Consider the following 18998-nt stretch of genomic DNA (forward strand, 5'->3'; position numbering starts at 1 on the left):
AACTTTAGCATATTCTGAATATTTTGCTACTGTCAGGGTACCTGAGGTCTCTACCTCCGGAAGAGGTAGAGACTTAGTAGTTTGTCCTTCCGGCAGGGCTGCTTCTCCCATCCCTCGCGGCTCTCCTAGTCACTCACACGCCGGCCGCGAGGGATCCGTCCCCTTTTATAACGTCACGCACAGTGCTCGACGTCATGACGTCAGTCCGGACCGACCTGTCACTCAATTGACTGGAAGCCAGTCAGGACTCGTCGGAGGCGGGTCTACTCACTGATCCAGGGTATTTAACGCTGTTTCTCCCATTCACTCATTGCCCTGTCGTGGTTCTAGTCAGCCTAGTCACACAGTGCTCTTGTTTTCTCTTGTCTTTTGGTTCTGACCCGGCTTTGTTATTACTTACCTGTCTTTCTGTTATCCTTGACCCGGCTTGTCTCTCGCTTACCTGTCTTCTCGTTCCCTCGACCTCGGCTTGTCCCTGACCATTCTATACGTAGTATTACGTTAAGTCCGGCCATTCTAAGGTCCGGTATACGTATCTGCTACTCTTTGTACTCTGCGTGTTGGATCCCTGACCCGATCCTGACAGCTACAGAGTATAAATTGTGCTGTAAGTGTACTTTATCTATTTTTTGGTGGTGAGGTTTGTCTGGGTTGAGAAATACATGCTATCGCATATTACAAATTAGTTTGATCTATGTATAACACAAATCTATTTTAAACCACATATGTATTTTGTTTGCCTATTACTGAATACCACCCTAGTAGTTAACATCTCATATGCAGGATTGTGATTGAGTCTCTTGATTAAAATCAGATCCACATTGAAGGTATACGGGACGGAATTGCTAGAATTTCATGTAGTGTAGAGACCAAGAGGGCTCTCCACTAAAATGAAAATTTCAAAGTGAATTTCAAATTTAAGGCCAAAGTAAATAAACCCAAAGCATCGGTGACTTTCTACTTTTTTGTCATAAGGTTTTTCAAAAATGTAGTTTTTAAATTTGAAATTCACTTTGAATTCTTACTTTAGTAAAAAAAAAAAATGTGTAAAAACATGACGCCATCGCTCCAGTATAATAATTATTGGTTCATCAAATGTTTTTCATTCTTTGCTAGTAGTTATTCATTCTGTGTTGACTTTATCTTGAAGAAAGCTATTTCAGTTATGATGTATTACAGGAAAGAGAACTTTGGTTCTCGCTGCGATTAAGCGGTCAATATAAGTCAACGCACTCTCCACTCACTGTAGAAATAATAAATCTAACGTGACAATCAAATTATTAAAATTAGACCAGTGTATTTACATCAGCCATCAATCACTATTAAACTCCATAAACACTAAGGCAAAGACTGTCTACACATGTGAAGAATAAAAGTGTAACATTACCAAGTAACAAAACGTCACCTAAATCAGATGTGTCTTTTCTATAAAAAGCAGAAATGGCTAAACACATAACTGGTCAGGTAAAATATGAATATCATATTATCTAAAATTGTTAATTTTGGGAATTTAGACATCAATGCAGTTTAAACCATAAATCGTTTTTTAATGGGTTTATAACATGTGTGCCTGTTGGTGTCTTCTCACACTGACCCTGTTTCTACTGCACCCTATTTACTCAAAAATGAGCAATAAGATTACTGGGCACTTTATTAAATAGTATGTTGTGGTAGATAGGCAAACAGTTAGGAAAATGTAGACCAAGATGGAAAAAAATCCGAGTCACATTTTGACTAACTGTTTTGGACTAAAGTTGGCTGACAACTCACCATATCTCTACAGAGTACAGAGAGGTGTGATTTAGGTCTTTAGCAAAGGGATAATCAAGAACAGCCTGGCCCACTCATTATAAGCACGGTAAACGAGTGTTTGTGAACAAGGTACAAAAGTAGTCTGGAACAAGCTGAGGTCAGACTCAGTAGATGGATATGTGGACAAGAAAGGAGGGGATAATGCACCAAAGCTGCTGACAAAAGCCAGCATCCCAAAATTTCAAACAAACACATGTGCCTCTAACTAAAGTTGGAATGAGATAACTAACTGTTATATACCTCTTTTCTCTTGTATAGGATTTGTAAGTCTGTCAATGTACAGTCCCGGTGTATTGCCTTCTAATTTACACTAATTAATTCCAATATGGAACATATTACCTCTGAGCCACCAATATATTAATCTTTCCTATTCCACAACCGAATAGGTACGTTAACTACAAGAATCATGCTAGTTCAGCCTGCAAAGAATCCTTATATTTTGTTCAGTCTGCTCAGAACCTTGCCTTCCTCCTTACTCCTGCCTGACTGCTTCAATAGATACATTTGGCTTCCATTTACAGTTCCTCTGCAGAGTGGCAGAAGAAGACAACGTAGCCTTTTTAAGAAAAATGCATTTATCACCTGTGTAAAAACAAGCACTGGGGCAGGAAGTTGTGATGAGCTTTATGGGCTAAGTTTTGTTTTTTATTTGTTTGCAACAAGAGAAACTAGTTAACATGAGTACACGTGTTAAATGGAATGGGTTAATAAAGTATTTCATGAAGAGAACTGCAAATAAGAGGATAATAAAGTTGCAGTCAGGGAATGGAAAACAGAGAACTTCTGCAAAGTAATATGAATTGAAAAGGGCTGATTGCCCCCTAGTGGTTGATTTTGTCATGTCAAAAAAGATTCATCAGAAAATACTATTTTTGACATTAGACATAAGATTAAAACATATGGTAATTCTTTTCAATGGGGTCAAATAAAATATTTTAAATATAAAAAAAAGTAACATTATCATTTCATTTTATTATACTATCAGTTTTGTTGTGTTGGGTGTCCAGACCAATCTCAAAGACTGCAAATCCCACACAGATTCCTGCACACATTTATTTGTACTACAGTTAGACCTTAGAGAACATTTGAAGAAAAAAAAAGTTATTTTGTTGAATTAAAAAATTTTCATTGTTATGTTTTTCTTTCATTGCATATTGAGAGTCTTCCAATTTTGTAGAGTTTGGAATAAAGAACTGAAATATCCTATGGTTATGATGTTTCCTTTAGTTATCTGTAATCACTTGACATTTCACATTTTCTTGTTTGTTTTTTTGTTTTTGTTTTTTTTACATCCAACATATTACATGAAAATAGACACGTTATCAACATTCTAGCACAGCTCACCAGATAATCGGCCATTTTCAGAAGGATGTTAGATGTGTATAACCTAAAGGTCTGATCTCCCCAGGTACTTTTCACATAGATACAAGGTTTCTTTTCATGAAATGGCAAATAGTGATAGTTCCTATAAGGCAAAAGAAAAAAAGTTAGTCAAATCTGAAATTTACAAATATCAATCATTATGATTTATTTTAAGAATGATTTATATTTAGGTTTGTGTTTTTTTTTCAGTTTTCCTATTTAGGCTTCGATTTAGCATTTTTGGATATGCTTTTACAATTATTTAATATTTTTGGATACATTTGAAAATGATTTACTATTTTGAAAACTGTTCTGATATTTTCCTATTTTGTTACGTTTTGGATCTATTGAACTTTATATATATAAATAAAAATATTTTATAAGTCTATCTATAAATACTACAATATTTGAAAAGCTTACCGAAAAATATTACATTGAGATCTTTGTGTACAGAAGAGATAGAGGCCACATCTTATACATTTCACTCCAAGTGGTCATATGGTATTTGAGCTAATTCATGTTTTTTTACCTGTTTCCTTCTGTTATTATTGGTTTCTCTGGCAAAGTCATTGATCTAAAGGACATTGAGAGTTCAGGCGCAGGACCTTCAGCTTCATCAGTTGGTATGAGCGGGGCACTCTCCTCCTCTTCCTCAACAGCAGAATGTCCCTTTTTACTTTCAGATGGGCATGCCCCGTCCAGGACATTGCCAAAATTGCCTGAAACAATGTTAGGTTTCTAATATTATATAAGTTCAAAAAGTCTGAATATTATGCCTTTACAAGTAAGGTAGCCGTGAGATCCAATGTGTCAATATGTCATGTAAAACAGTGGGAATTTTTATGAGTTAGAAATAAGCTAATAAGGTAAAATAACTAGTACCATCTCACCATGGCACTAAGGAGTACCTCCTAAAAATTTATAAGTCTTTGGACCCTTTGGCTAAAAATACATCTCATGAGCAGCCCACTAGGTGGTCTTGGAATGATTGGGGGTTCTGCATATGCAGGGGGATGTGTAGGTAGGTATAATTTCTCCCTTTTTATTGCAAATTCTGTTTAATTTTAAAAAAAAAAATATCTCCTGCCCTATTTACAGCCTGCTAGACCATGCAAGAGCCTCCTGTGTGTGATTAAAGTTTAATTTACAGAGCAGGAGATATAAACGTCTAAAGTAAGTTAAGATATGATTGAAAATAAAACCATTTTTTTTTTCATGCAGGCTGTGTAAGTCAAAGCCAGAGGATGTGTGGCTAGGGCTGCATGGACATAATCAACTTAACTCCTAAATGGCAGAGAATTGAGCAGAGAGGCTGCGCATAATAAGCAGGTGATTACTGAATTATTATATGCCTTGCTCGGCCAGGTAGGGTGATGCAGCAATAGTGGGGTATAGAAAAGGTTTTGTGTGGGTGTAACATTAGCAGAAATTTCTAGTTGATTTTAAAAAAAATGCAAACTATGGCAAATTTAGACAGAATTTGGTTATTTGTGGACGGGGTTATAAACCTTAGTTAATACCCACTGTGTCGTATAGCAAATGCTACAATAATAATTATAGAGAATTTATCCACCCTTATAGATTCTGAGCAGGTAACATTATATAAGGAATATTCCAGTAATAGTTCAGAAATATTAATTACCAACAGTAACTTCAAAACTTATAGGCTTTTCCCCAATCTTCCGATCAATCAGTGTTGCTTCGTAAAATGAGCCGAAAAGAAGAAAGTCTTCAAATTTTTCTTCCGGCATCTAGGAAAGGATTTAAATGTAATTTTTATTATTACATTGTATTTTTTTTATTTTATTTTTTTACTTTCATAAAAAGCTTTTATCCAGAAATTGGTAAATTTGTCTTGATTAACATTCAACTGACATAATTTATGAGTAACACTATAACTGATATTAAAATGAACTTTATATATATATATATATATTTGCACAAAAAAAAGAGATGATTAGTTTATCTTTATATTTAAAATTAAACAATTCTATCGGTGATCACATAAAGTAATAGGAGCCTCTGATGAAATGTGTCACCTTTATATGGACTTAGTATCATGGAAAATATAGTGCACAAATATGTAGGTTGCTATGGCTAGTCATCGATGATTTTTCTGTTGAAAGCAAGCTATAACATTACTACAACTCAAACAGGTAATGTTATCATTTCTTATATTCTTTGTATATTTTATTTATATTACCGCCTGTTATGTTTTTCCTACAAATGCACTGTAATCAGTATTTCAAACTTTAGAAAAGAGGAGTTTAATATGCGAAACACACAGTTTATGGTACCCAGATACATAGCTAAAAAGTTGTTGTGAGAACTCTGTCAATTTGCCCCAAAGTTATTCTTAAACCATAGCAAATTGAATATTAAGTGCTTTCCAAATTGAATATTACTTCAAATGTGAATTTCTGAGCTTGTTCCTGAGTATGATCAATAAAAATTAGTTATGGATGAGATTCCTCAACTAAAGCAGCTTGGGGCAATCATAACACTTTGTGATCATCACAACAAGTCCAGAATATCTAGACCGTTTTTATGTATGAATATCACAAGTGGAACTTTTTGTTTCACCATGGCATTTACTTAAAGATCGTGAGATAATATCTTAGATCATGTAGAGGTATACCACAATATAAAACTACTCCAATGTGATCTGTGTAAATTGGTGCTTTGTTCCATCATCATCATCAAGATGAACCTGGCAATGTTTTGACCACAAGGTTCTTCGTCAAGCCTTAGAGTAAACAGTGACACTGGAACCAGGAACCCACATTGGCTCGTGTGTTGTATAGAAGAATACATGGCTCAATACAGCTACTATCAGAATGCATTTTCAGGTTTTATAGCATTGTTTTAATTTTAGATTTGCTTACTGTTGCCAGTAGAACGTGTAAGGAACGACTTCGGTTCAGGGGACTCTTGCAAAGTACAATCGTTTTATAAATCAGCATTGATAAGCACAATCTACCATGTTTACCATCCAAACTTGCTGTGAAAAGTAATTTTCATAGGAATACCATATTTGTAATATCGCTTGCAATATCTATATTTAATTGTGCTGCATATTTTTATCTAGAGCCTTCAGTTATTAGTGAATTTTCTAAATCTAGTACTTCTGTTTACTTTCGCTTAGAATTTCATCAACTAACATATTTAACTATTACTTTGACTGACGTATAAGCTGTTGTACTAAGTAATTAAGTAAATTGTTACAATCCAATAAAAAGACCAAAAAAGGGAAATAACTAAAATGTATTCCATCATTTAGGAAATATAACTTTAAAAAACTGCGAAGAATAAATATTTACTTTTCAATGCCATAAGGTTTAGTATGTTTAAAAACTAACCTCTAAACGTGTCATACCAAAATGTCTTGATTGTTTATGTTTATGGCCTCACTCAATATGTGTCACAGGCGGGCTGCACCTGACTGTAGGGCTCTACATCCCCCACCTGAGCTGCCACCGTACCCACCCGGGTCCGAGACACGGGCACTAACTACATAAGATAGAGGGGGACCACAGCCGGGGTACAAAATGGACGGGGGAGACGGCCTTTGTGAGAAACACAGAAGGGGGAATGGGGGATAGACAGGACACCAGTGGGTGACAAACAGGGACCAGACACACGATCAGGCACCACAACCACCACAGGATCCGGGGGACCTCTCAACCCATTAATATGACTGCAAGGGGACAGCCCACGGACATGCCCCGCCAATTAACAGCGCGAGACGCATTGATAGACAACCGGGTTACCCGAATACCAAAGTGACGAAAAAGAGACTGAAGGAGAGGAGGAAGTGAAGAAGGGCAAGGGTTGGAATGCACATATACCACACTATAGAACAGGAGAGACACCTAACGAATAGTGGGATAGGGATGACACCCACGACTGAGGAGAAAGAAAAGAGGGGACCTCACGGGGACACATAAGGGGATCCACACAGTAACCCAATTACCTAACCACAGGGGACCCACCTGCTCAGGTGCAATTGACTATTATATGCCACTAAATATAGCGATGCTTGTCTCTTATGTTTGTATTATACCTTTATATGTTTGTTTTTTTCCTTTTTGAACTGGAAATTGTATACTATCACCACAACCCGTGGAAATCTTCCACAACAAAAATAAAGAATTAAAAAAAAAAATCTAACCTCTTTAGGTACATCAAAGGATGCCACTTCGACCTGGATGGAATTAGTTTTATCTGTGGCAGCGGGTGCCTTAGCTTCATCTGATCCCTTCTCTCCTTTCTCTTTTCCTGAGCTTTTTGACTTTGAATCTTTAGTCGGGAGTTTAATATCCTTTAGAATCTTGGATAACTTGGATTCCTGTGCCCCTCCTGACAGAATCTCAACAGCAATTTCAATTAAGATACGCCCTCTAAAGGACACCCCTTCTCCATGGCCCTCATTGAGTTCCTGATGATCATCCATCAAAGTAGTGTTTCGAGGGGAACCATAAAGGTTAATCCAGGCAGGTCCAAAGGTCGGAAGAAATCCTATTAAGTGAAAACACATAAAATTACTTGTTAAATCTCACTTTGGTCACTGTTGCTACTCAGGTCAATAAAACACTTTTTACTAAGCCAAATTGGATCTTTGTTAATACACTTACATCATAAAGGTCCAAACTTTAAGGATATTACTCAAAAAATATTTTTGTTTCTAAGAAAGGATATTGGAGGAAAGAAAAGTATCATCATCTTTCTCATTGTGCATAACTACTTTAAATATGACTAAAATAAATCTTTATAGAGAATTGTGAAGTTCATTTCTGGAGATTCATTTCCATAGAATGAGGATATTTAAAAGATATTGAAAAGGACATAGAACAAAGCTTTACATTGGGATTTAAAATGAGTTTCCTATAAGGGAGCATATTATCTGTCAGAGTAATAATGTGATTTATTTATTAAGTTGTCCATGTAATTTGGAATATGTGTGGAGAACCACATGCCCCCTCCATATAAGGATCAGAGAACACATTTATAATATTCGGAAGGGGGTGGAAAACCACAGTGTTTCAGACCATTTTAAGAAAATGCACAATCAGGATCCAAGTGGTCTGGAATTTTTAGGTATTAAATGGGTATTTAGGGATTGGAGAGGAGGCGGTTTTATTAGGAAGATTGGACAGGAGGAGATGAAATAGGTCTTTTATCTAGCCTTTGGTCCCATATGGTCTAAATATAGATTTTGAAATGTGCAATTTAAAAAAAATTTAAATAATTAATTTAACATTTTTAATTTCATTCATTTTACATTTCTAATTTAAATCTGAATTTATTTCACATTGTTTTAGCACTTTGTGGCATATTTACCCCTTTTCGAGTACAGGACTCATTATAATAATTACAAAAAAATTGGAACCATTTTTTGGAGTTATTATATTTAATAGATTCTTTAATGATAAGATTTGGTTTAGAAGATCTACCGCTCTTATGATAGGATTGTAATATTTTTTTTTATGTTTCTTATTAGGGATTTTAAACATAAACATAAAGCTAATATGAATTGGAATGTAAGTGTAAAACTGTGATTATTGTGGCGAAACCAACCTCGCCACTATGAGCTGGAGAAGCCTGGTTGCTCGCCTGCTCCCTTTGGACTATGGACCAGACTTGAAAAAGGTTTATTTCCCCTGCCGAAAGGCAAACGAGCACGTGGCGGCGGCCATCTTAGCTCCCGAACAGCGGTGTCTTGCCGTCGAGTGTCTGGAACAAAAATCGGGCACTCGACTAAGCAAACACCGCTGAGACCTCCAGACTTCCATAGATCCGTGCCACAACTACCGAACGAGCCACCGTTCGGTAGAAAGACTATTGTACTTATGGGGATTCATCCGAACTTAGGTATAACTCTGGATGGCAATCCGTTCGGGACTTGTAACGTACGAACTGGGACTGACCGCAAGGCCAAACCTCATGGAACTATTTTCGGTCACTTTGCCTGTGCGGTTGGTCAATACTTTAAAGTCCCATAACTCCCGAACACTTTATCCGAATGGGCTGATTTTAACATATGTTGTTATTGGATTTGTGGATGTACCCCAAGTATTTAGGGTACATCCAAAACTTGGGTAAAACTATGTCCATGTTAATTGTGTTAACAGATAAGTTAGAGGGAGGAGATGTGTGGGTTGTACCTTAAACTGGATTGGTGTATCGTAAACCCCTCCCTTGCATGGGAGAACATCATATAAGCCTGTGTGTGAATAAATCAGTGTTGTTGCTGTTTAACCCTGAAGCTGGAGTGTTGTCTCTTTCTTGGGGGAAAGGGGACTGTATGCCGACTGCCAGGAGTGTAAGCTGTCCGTATTGCTTTTCCTGTTCGGCTGCTTCCAGGGTTCGTGTGTCTGCTGTTCGAAAGTTGGTGAATTCGTGCAGTTTGGGAGTTCGGGAAGTTGGTGCTTATAGTAGCTGCTGGTCTATCTAAAGGGGATTATCGCCTAAATGGATTTTTCCCCTTTTATGCTGAAAGGGTCTGTTACAATTATTATAAAGAGACTTTTTCATATAATTGCAGGATTCCATTTGTATGTAATTTTTCTTTTTTCTAATTGGAATATGAGCTTGTTGTAACGATATATATATAAGACGGACTGGAGTGGGAAGATACACTGTACGTTTGAGAAAGCTCCAGGAGGAGGGGCGAAATGCATCAGGAGCCGAAACCAGGAAGCATAGAAGGAATACATATCAGTACAAGCAACCAAGCCTAGGAGGGAAGTGGGATGCTTTGATACTGTTTGTATACCCCAGACGAACTATGCGTTTGATAGAGGGCTGGTGAGCTAATTCTGGACACTGATACTTGATGCTGCTAAATTGTTTTTTTATTTACTCTTTGCATAAAGTTGGTTTACTTAAATCTTTGGCTGAAAGTGTATCCATCGTATCCTACATGCTGAAGGGGCCGATCCTCAGTGAGTTTGAAAGTTGCGAGTGGTACTTTACAACTCTATGTTTGCGAGTTTTTTTACCTTCAGTTTATTTTATACTCTTTTGGCTTTATAACAATATTGCACTAGGATTTTTCCTTCCTAGACTCTCTTATTGTGGATTTCAAAATTGTGTAAGCATAATAGCTTGTTATAGTGTTTTTGGGTATCACAAAACCACTGACCATTGTCTAAAGATACACCTATTTTGCACTACTAATTGGGCACATATCTGCTAAATTATGAACACTATAGACACTTTTAATGATTTTTACAATTTTGCACGAGATATATTATATACATATTGGTATTGGTTTAATGTATTGCGCACCAACTTACTATATTTAATGAGGATATTTATGACAATGTTGCCTTACCTTTAGTATGCTAAACCTACCTTTGTCTCCATCTTGCTCATCAGAAATCTGCTTCAAGTCTATGAAATGCGTTGCCAGTGCCACATCATTCATGCTACCCTCATCCCAGACTTGAATTTTTACTCTTCGGCACAAAGGAGGAAACATTTCCTTGAATATGATCTGTTCATGCCATACTGGATCAGCACAGCTCTTCTGTGCTGTGGTTTTACCCTACATGCAAAAAAAACAGCAGAGTAATATGAGTTCTAAGTACACTGACAACCCGGTTAGTATATTAATGACATCTCAAAAAGTGCTGTATGTTTCTTTGCGTCAATACAGTGAATATGAACTCATTCTCAAATAAACTGACAATAAGGGCTGTTTTCAGAAATGTAGTTAAATATAGAAGATGTTGGAGCTTTAAAGATAGTTGATTACATTTTCAGAAATAATTCAACTGAAGTACACCAGGACCCAGTTAAATTTAACAAGACTTTCTTGAACAGAAAATATAAAATATGCTTTTTAATCGCATTTTATTTTAACATAGTCAACATTACTATATTTTTTTAACAAAACTTAAATCTTGTAACTATTTATTCATTTTATATGTATGTTTTTTTTCCTTTGTTTGAATTCAAAATTTTGATCAATCAAGAAACTAGTTTATTATTTACCATTTGACCTGCGAACATGACGACCACATAAGGATCTACAAGGTCCTTGCTATCACCAATAAAAGCTTTGGTGACATTTGCCATGAGGCTTGAGTTCATTTTTGGGAGACCTTCAGCTCTGTAGATCCGAACGTAGAATCTGGCCCAGGGCCTCTCAGAGGGAAAGCCTTTTGGTATCAGCAAGTTCCTGCGGTAAATCAAAGGTTAACTAATGAGATTTCATACACACTGTAACAGAGCTTGCGGCATCACTTTCTTTAGTTTATAAAAGGATCTAATAGCAATTTTTGTAAGAAAGAAAAACAGACAAACTGACAGATGAGAAAGTCATCAAGTTTACAAAGTATTGAGAATTTCTGAAGCCTTAAACTTGTTTGAATTAACAACTCGCTCCAGCAGATAAATTCAAGCAGATGATTTAACAAAATATCCCAAAAAAGATACATGTTCAAAGATATGATGAAGAAGAATCTTGGAGATGTATAGTCCAAGGATCTCCCATGACCCTTCTTTTTTGATACAGAGTTGTGCAATGTATGTTTGAACTATCTCCGTAGCTGAATTAGCATGTATCAAAAAAGTCTATAACACGTTGTAATCAGGTGGCTTTTCATTTTTTGGGGGGGTTTCTTAAACGCAAAAAAGTCTCCCTTAACAAGCTACCGGCATTATATCAGTCACTACATGAACCACACGGACCATATGTTTATTCAAAACTCTATCAGTTATATATTGTGTACAGATTTAACAAAAAACAAAAAAATGTTTGTATTGGAATACTACAGAGTTTTTCGTGAAGTCGCTTGCTTAGAAAACATGGTACAAGGAAAATGCTTATACAGGAAAAAAGAATATACCATTAGGAATTGTTATTATAGAGGCATATAAAGTATTTATGAATTGAAAACATGTATAGATGTACATGCAACAAATCTGCTATTATCTGACACGTCAGCTGTCCTGGATGACAATTCTTAAATATAGTTAACCAATACAGAAAGGTAAAACAATTAGTAGTTTATTTGGCGAGCCAGGAATTTCCAAGTGATAAACTATAATATAATGTTAGGTAAATTGAATTTGGCAGTATTGGTAAAATGATTACTAAAGTTCAACAACTAAACAGATGTGAGGAAAATGAGATAAAGTTTTACTTTTCGATTTGTTCTTCTGCATCACTTATTTTTTGGGACGATTGCACGCTGTCACCTTTTCCGGCAACACTAATGTCACATTTTAGATATCCTTTTGTGCCCGTTCTAATGTCGGCAGGGTCTGTGAGGACGGCCCATTTGTCAGAGAACTGGTGACCTGCAAAATAGGGGTATCTGTGAGCTTATACTGTTCTGATCTTTCCAAAGTGTTTAATAACAGACATTATTATGGATTGAGATTTTGTCATTTGAAGTGATTCTGTTGCCTAAATTACATGCAGCCAAACTTCGGCACTCTACTGGTTTTTCCCTGAAAATGAGACTGGGTTTTTGCTCTAAAAAATACACTAGGGCTTATTTTCAGGGAATATCTTATTTATATATATTACGGTTGGTCCTCACTTACGTTCTAACGACATGGTCGTGAAGCAAATTCGTCGGTAAGTGAGGATGCACTAGCAAGCATGTGGAAGAAAGCAGGTCTACGTTCGGGGGAACTGGCGCATGGAATCCTGCAAATCTATGTTTGGGGAAAATTCCCCAAACATAGATTTGCGAACTAGCCATGATCTCAACTAGAGCTTACTTTCAGGGTAAGGCTTATATTATGAGCATCCCATAAAAAAAAAGGTAGTCATGGCTTGATAGTTTTATTTTTCGGTATATGTAGCTTAAGTATACCAGCAATTATTTTATTACACTGGACTTAACTCTCATCTCTTTCTATCTGTTCCTATATGGTTATCAAATACCATACAGTGAATTGTGAAACTGTAGATTTGGAAAGGGGGGCATGTTTACTCTTATTTCACAGACTATTTGGCCTGAGTATTTTTAAATATTGCAAATGTATTAAACCCCAAAAAAGAATATTGCAATATTAGTGAATTCTATATACAATACTTATGTATAGAAAACCAAATGACAGTATAACTGTACTATTAGCGCAGCTGAACCCGATAATTGGATTGCTTATAATTTGTACTTTCATTAGATGTGTATCAAGACGAACACATGTGATGATGAATATTTTGAAAATAGCACAAAATGATGCTACTGGCAATCATCGAACCTCAAACTCAAAATCTCGATTTTATTACACATGGGAATATTTTATTTTAAGGCCTAACCCATCATTTATACTTTTAAAATATTTTTGTAATCACACTTTATAAGTGATTAGTGAATAATATACAGATAAAGAACGTTTAGATACCATAAGTGTGCATAGCATTTTTTATTGATGTCTAAGTGCGGAATGCGGATTGCATCTATTGATATAGACAGCTTACATTCCATTACATTCCAATTATAAATCTTACCTGGCTCATTGTAAACAGTTCCCAAGTCAAGTCTGAAAGAGCCAATTAGGATACTTCCTATTAACTTATGGTGCATAACCTGTAAATAGTAAATAATGTGAATAGAAATAACTCCTCTAACTTAACAGGGCAGGATTGAAATCTTAATATTTATGCTTTACTTTCTAGTAATTGGTTGTTTTTTGGGTTGTTTTAAATCCCCATTGTTTGGATTTTTCCATTCATATCGCTACATGTTAGGAATTCCAAGCAGGTTTGTGTAAATCAACTAGAATTATTCTCTAATCTGAACCATTTAGAAGAAATACAATGTAATGTGGATTATTCGATGGACACACCAGGCTCTGTAACACTACTGACTGTATTATGTAAGCAAAGCTTTATGGGCATAGCAACAGTTTCTGAGCACTGTACTTTAAGTGTCAGCTTTTCATTATATAATGGCAACATCTGAACTACAATTTGTGAAATCATATACAATACAGAACGATAGGAAGGAGAGGTATTAATAATGGCTTAAAGAGAAAACACATTTTATATAATGGACATTAATTTAAAAAAACACAACCAGCATAACTATCTGTAACTACAGAAACATACATGCTTGCTTTGAGTATCCCTTTAATTAAACAATCATACGTCCGGCCTTTAGATAAAAATATTTAAATTAGAAAAAATCTCTACTCAGTCAAAACATACTATTGAGTACAAAGCACATTATTTCTAGACACAAAAAGTAGCATGTTTTACTAAGCTTTCTTAGTTTTTAATTGTTAATTAGTTACTGTCTGAGACATTATTTTCTTGTGAAATACAGTCACGTTAAAGGCCCACTGTAGGCACCCAGACCACTTCAGCTTAATGAAGTGGTCTGGGTGCCAGGTCCAGCTAGGTTTAACCATTTTTGCTGTAAACATGGGTTAATCCTGCCTCTAGTGGATGTCTTTTAGTACAAATGGGTTAATCCTGCCTCTAGTGGCTGTCTCCCTGTGAGAAGACGCCAGCGTCCATAGGAAAGCATTGAGAATACTTTCCTATGGACTGGCTGAATGCGCGTGCGGCTCTTGCCGCGCATGCGCATTCAGCCAGGGACGTCAAAAGAAGGAGGAGAGTCCCAGCGCCGGGCTTTCTTGGAAAAAAGGTAAGGGATTAACCCCTTCCTCCCCCTCCAGCGCCACTGGATTGGGACCCTGAAGGTGGGGGCACCCTCAGGGCATTATAGTGCCAGGAAAACGAGTTTCTTTTCCTGGCACTATAGTGGTCCTTTAAAAGATTGATACAATGTATGGAAGCAGCATATCAGACACGGATTAAATAATTGTATTATACTTACAGACAGTTTGATAATTTTGTCAAAAAGCTGTTCTTGGGGTCCAATAAAATCAAAGACAAAATACTGTAAGAAAAAGTTAAAACGTGTAAAGATGGGGATCGGGAGTTTTAAACATTTATAATTGTAGCCAGAAGAGTTTTGCATTTTATCAATGTTTTTTTCTGTTACGTTGGCATCTTCTAAATTCATTCACTACAGCAATGTTTGTTTATACAATAGTTCTAACCCAAGTTTGTATCTCTGTGATATTTCAGTGGGTCCCCAATATGGAGAAGAGGCAATTACAATTATTTATGTCAACATATTAGCAGAACTGCACAATAAGTAAAACAAGAGAATAAATTAGCTCTAGCACACAGGTGTCCAACTTGCGGCCCCCCAGATGTTGCTGAACTACAACTCCCATGATTCTTTCAATGAAACAGATAGCCAGGGAATCATGGAAGTTGTAGTTCAGCAACATCTGGGGGGCCGCAAGTTGGACACCTGTGCGTCTAGCAGAACAAGTCTGACATACAAGAAAGTGGGTGAAGAGGGCCTTGACCCAGGGCCGTCTTTAAAGGGGGGCAAAAGGGGTAGCTGCCCCGGGCCCAGTTACTCCTGGGGGGCCCAAAGTAGCTGCCCAGTGGGATCCCTGCTGGCACACAAACCCTGTGTACTGCAGCACCTAATATAATCAGGGGCCCTCAGCCTCAGCCCCGTTCATGTCGCCTGCTGGGAGGAAGTGAGGTGATATCACTTCCTCCCAAGTAACAGAGTGCCGCTGGGGAGATTGAGGAGGCATATACAGGAGGAGGAAAGGGACTAAGGAAGTCAGACTCCCATCAGCCTTGGCCATCCATCTCACTGGACCCCAGGGAAGCCAACTTTCTGTGCCCAAAAGGTAACAGAGGGTGGCTAAAATATGATGTAAATTTATATATGTGTGTGTACCTGGGTTTGCGTCAATGCATCTGGCTATATGTGTGTGTTTGGGTATATGTGTGTGTTTATCTGACTGTGTGTGTGTATATCTGTCTGTGTGTATGTCAATGTGTGTGTGTATCTGACTGTGTGTATGTCAGTGTGTGTATTTGGATGTGTGTGTGTATTTGTGTGTCAAACTGTATGTGTACCTGCGTGTGTGGATATATATATGTGTGTGTGTCAGTATGTGTAAGTGTATCTATGCGTGTGGCAATGCATTCATCCCAGAATTCCAATGCCAACACTGCACACAGATACGCTAACACTGCACACAAATACACCCAGCGTTCCAACAACATTGCATACAAATACACCACTGCATATGTGTCTGTGTTCCTGTGTGTATCTCAGTGTTTGTGTAAGTGTGCATCTGTGTGTATGTGGCAATGCATACATCGCAGCATTCCAACGCCAACACTGCACACAAATACACCCCTGCATGTAAACCTGTGTGTCTGTGTGTATCTGAGTGTGTGTACATATCAGTAACAGTGTGTATCTGTGTGGATGTGCCAGTGTGTGTATCTGTGTGTGTGCACCAGTGTCTGTATCAAAGTGTGTGTATCTGTGTGTCAAAGTGTGTATCTGAATGTGTGCATGTGCTAGTGTGTGTTTGTATATGCCAGTGTGTTTGTGTTAGTGTGTATCTGTGTGTTAAGATGTGTTCATGTGTCCAGGTGTGTGCATGTATCAGTGTGTTTATGTGTGTATCTGCGTGTCAATGTGTATGTATATCTGTGTTAGTATGTATGTGCATACATCCAGGCAATCAAACACACCGCTGCAAACACAATCATTACATACAAACACACCCATGAATACAAACTCCAAAATTGTATACAAACACACCCTTTACTCACCAATGATACACACAAATGTACATCTGCATCTAAAATACAACACTACGTCCAAACACACCCTTGCATGCAATTACAAGCTTTACATACAAACACACCCCTTTATTAAAACACTAAAATTATATACAATCACCAACTCAATACACAAAAGCAGAACTGCATTTAAAATCCAACACTACATACAAACACACACCCCTGCCATCAAACGCAAACACTTCACACAAGTACACCGCTGCATTCCAATGCTAACATTACATACAAATACACCCCTACATGCACACATATACTCTATACAAAAACATGCTTACATTCAAATTCTATCTATCTTTTCTCCACTCTTGCGCTATAGTGGAGCCCCCAAAAACATTCTTGCTCCACAGCTTTCTCTACATTAGTTCCATCAGTAGGTTGGGGTGGAGGCCGTAACTGCATGCCAGGGAGCTGGGGGTTGGGAGTGGGGTGGGGGGGGGGTGGGGTGGGGGGGGAGGGCAGGGTACAGGGGGCCCAAGCAAATGCTTGCCCAGGGTCCAATCGATATTAAAGACGGCCCTGCCTTGACCAAGTGTACAATCTAAAGGGATGAGGGACAAATACACAGAGGAAAAAATGTATATAGATGCTTTACAAAATATAGCTTACAGTTTATTACATGACATTTAAAAATGGGTCACTGATGAAGAGGTTACCAAGTAAATACCATGCCTTTGAATTGCAGCTGTATCCAAAAATTTTAAGACTGTGGGCTGGCAAGTTAAGGTCAGTGATGTGCACTGATTTGCAGGCCATCACTTTAACTAGGATTGACCTACAAACTTTGATCTGTTGTGGGTCACATATAGCAAGGAGCAGTGTTAATTCTGTCCACTAACAATTTTAGTCAGATTTTAGTCGAGTGAAGTTTTTAAGAATTAGTCGACTAAAACTAGACTAAAACGAGAACAATTCAAACTAATAAAATACGACTACGGGGGGCGGGACCGGACCGCCGAGCTGGACGGTCGCAGGCAAGTGGAGCTCCTGCACCAAAAACCTAATGGTGAACTCAAAACATGTATTTTTCTGGACCAACTGACCGACAGCCACGGCGCCCGACGCAGAAAGACTGCTGGAACCAGGGAGAGGCTGGCTCTCCGGGCTTCAGTCCCCTGGCGGAGAGGCTTTTGGTGTCTCAAGCAGAGGCCTTCTCCGGCGGTGAGTGGGGCGGACGGCCGCTGCCCCACTATCCTGCACTCCAGCATCCAGCCCAGTGCGTGCACCCGAGCGGATCCGGCCCCGTTTCCCCCCCCTATGGACCGGGGGGGTGATCCCGGTCCTCACCCTAAAAGCCTGCTTGAGCCACAGTGGACGAAACTGCTGCACCTAAAATGGCGGCCGCCATGTGCACAAGAGAGAGGAAGAGGATCAGCACCCTCCCTGTGCAAGCGAATGATACCGCGGCTGAAGCCCCCAGACACTGCCACGCAAGGGATTAAAATCCCTACCATCTACCCCAACAACCGTCCATATCGACATCAGCCACACAGGGGGGACAGAATTATCCTGCGCCCTGATAACAGCAGGCTGCAAGGACCGAGCAGGGTGCCATGCAGGGTGCCCCTGCAAGAAACTGGACCTATCACTCACCCTTCGTCCAACCTGCCGCCCAGCGACCGCACGAAAACTACACTGAGCCTCCCATCACGGCTGACCCAGACCTCCAAAGGCCCATCCACGCCATAAAGCAGCTGCAGCCCCTGTGACACCAGCGTGCAACCCACAGAACAGCAGAGCTGAACAGCGGTCAGACGCCTGCTCCCCCGCTACATTACATTAAACGAGCTGAACTGGCACCGGTTGGCAGTGGGACTCCCCCCTCCCCCCCCCCGAGTACGGTCTCAAGACCATCAAAATGGCGGCCCCCGTGGGGACACAGCGGACAGCCCGGGCTGGCATGGGTGATAATAACGACAGTATTACAGAGACTGTTGATACTACTAAAATGTATGATGACAAAGCGACAAATGTTTAAAGCGACAACAGTTAATGCGACGAATGCTATTATTTCTGTGACCGATGAGAGCACTAAAGCGACTGACCATAGCATTAAAGCGACCGATTATTGCCTGAAAGCGACTAACAAATATCTAGCATGACCATCATTTACAATGCCTAGGCCCTAACATGTCTGTACAGCTACTAAAATCCTAGCATGCGA

The 18998-nt window shown here is 38.6% G+C and overlaps 1 protein-coding gene across 3 annotated transcripts in view; it reads right to left on the reverse strand.

Annotated features, from left to right (window-relative positions):
- Positions 1–18998, reverse strand: part of FER1L6 (fer-1 like family member 6) — a 148494-nt gene that overhangs the window by 64708 nt on the left and 64788 nt on the right. For all 3 annotated transcript variants that reach the window (XM_063451074.1, XM_063451076.1, XM_063451075.1), the window contains exons 6-14: positions 14982–15044; positions 13649–13727; positions 12327–12483; positions 11173–11359; positions 10531–10723; positions 7346–7692; positions 4817–4925; positions 3704–3893; positions 3157–3277 (exon numbers count right to left, since the gene is read on the reverse strand). In XM_063451074.1, coding sequence (XP_063307144.1) covers positions 3157–3277; positions 3704–3893; positions 4817–4925; positions 7346–7692; positions 10531–10723; positions 11173–11359; positions 12327–12483; positions 13649–13727; positions 14982–15044 — 1446 coding nt within the window. The remainder of the gene's footprint in view (positions 1–3156; positions 3278–3703; positions 3894–4816; positions 4926–7345; positions 7693–10530; positions 10724–11172; positions 11360–12326; positions 12484–13648; positions 13728–14981; positions 15045–18998) is intronic.

Source organism: Pelobates fuscus, chromosome 4 (assembly GCF_036172605.1).
Source record: "Pelobates fuscus isolate aPelFus1 chromosome 4, aPelFus1.pri, whole genome shotgun sequence".
Lineage (NCBI taxonomy): Eukaryota > Metazoa > Chordata > Amphibia > Anura > Pelobatidae > Pelobates > Pelobates fuscus.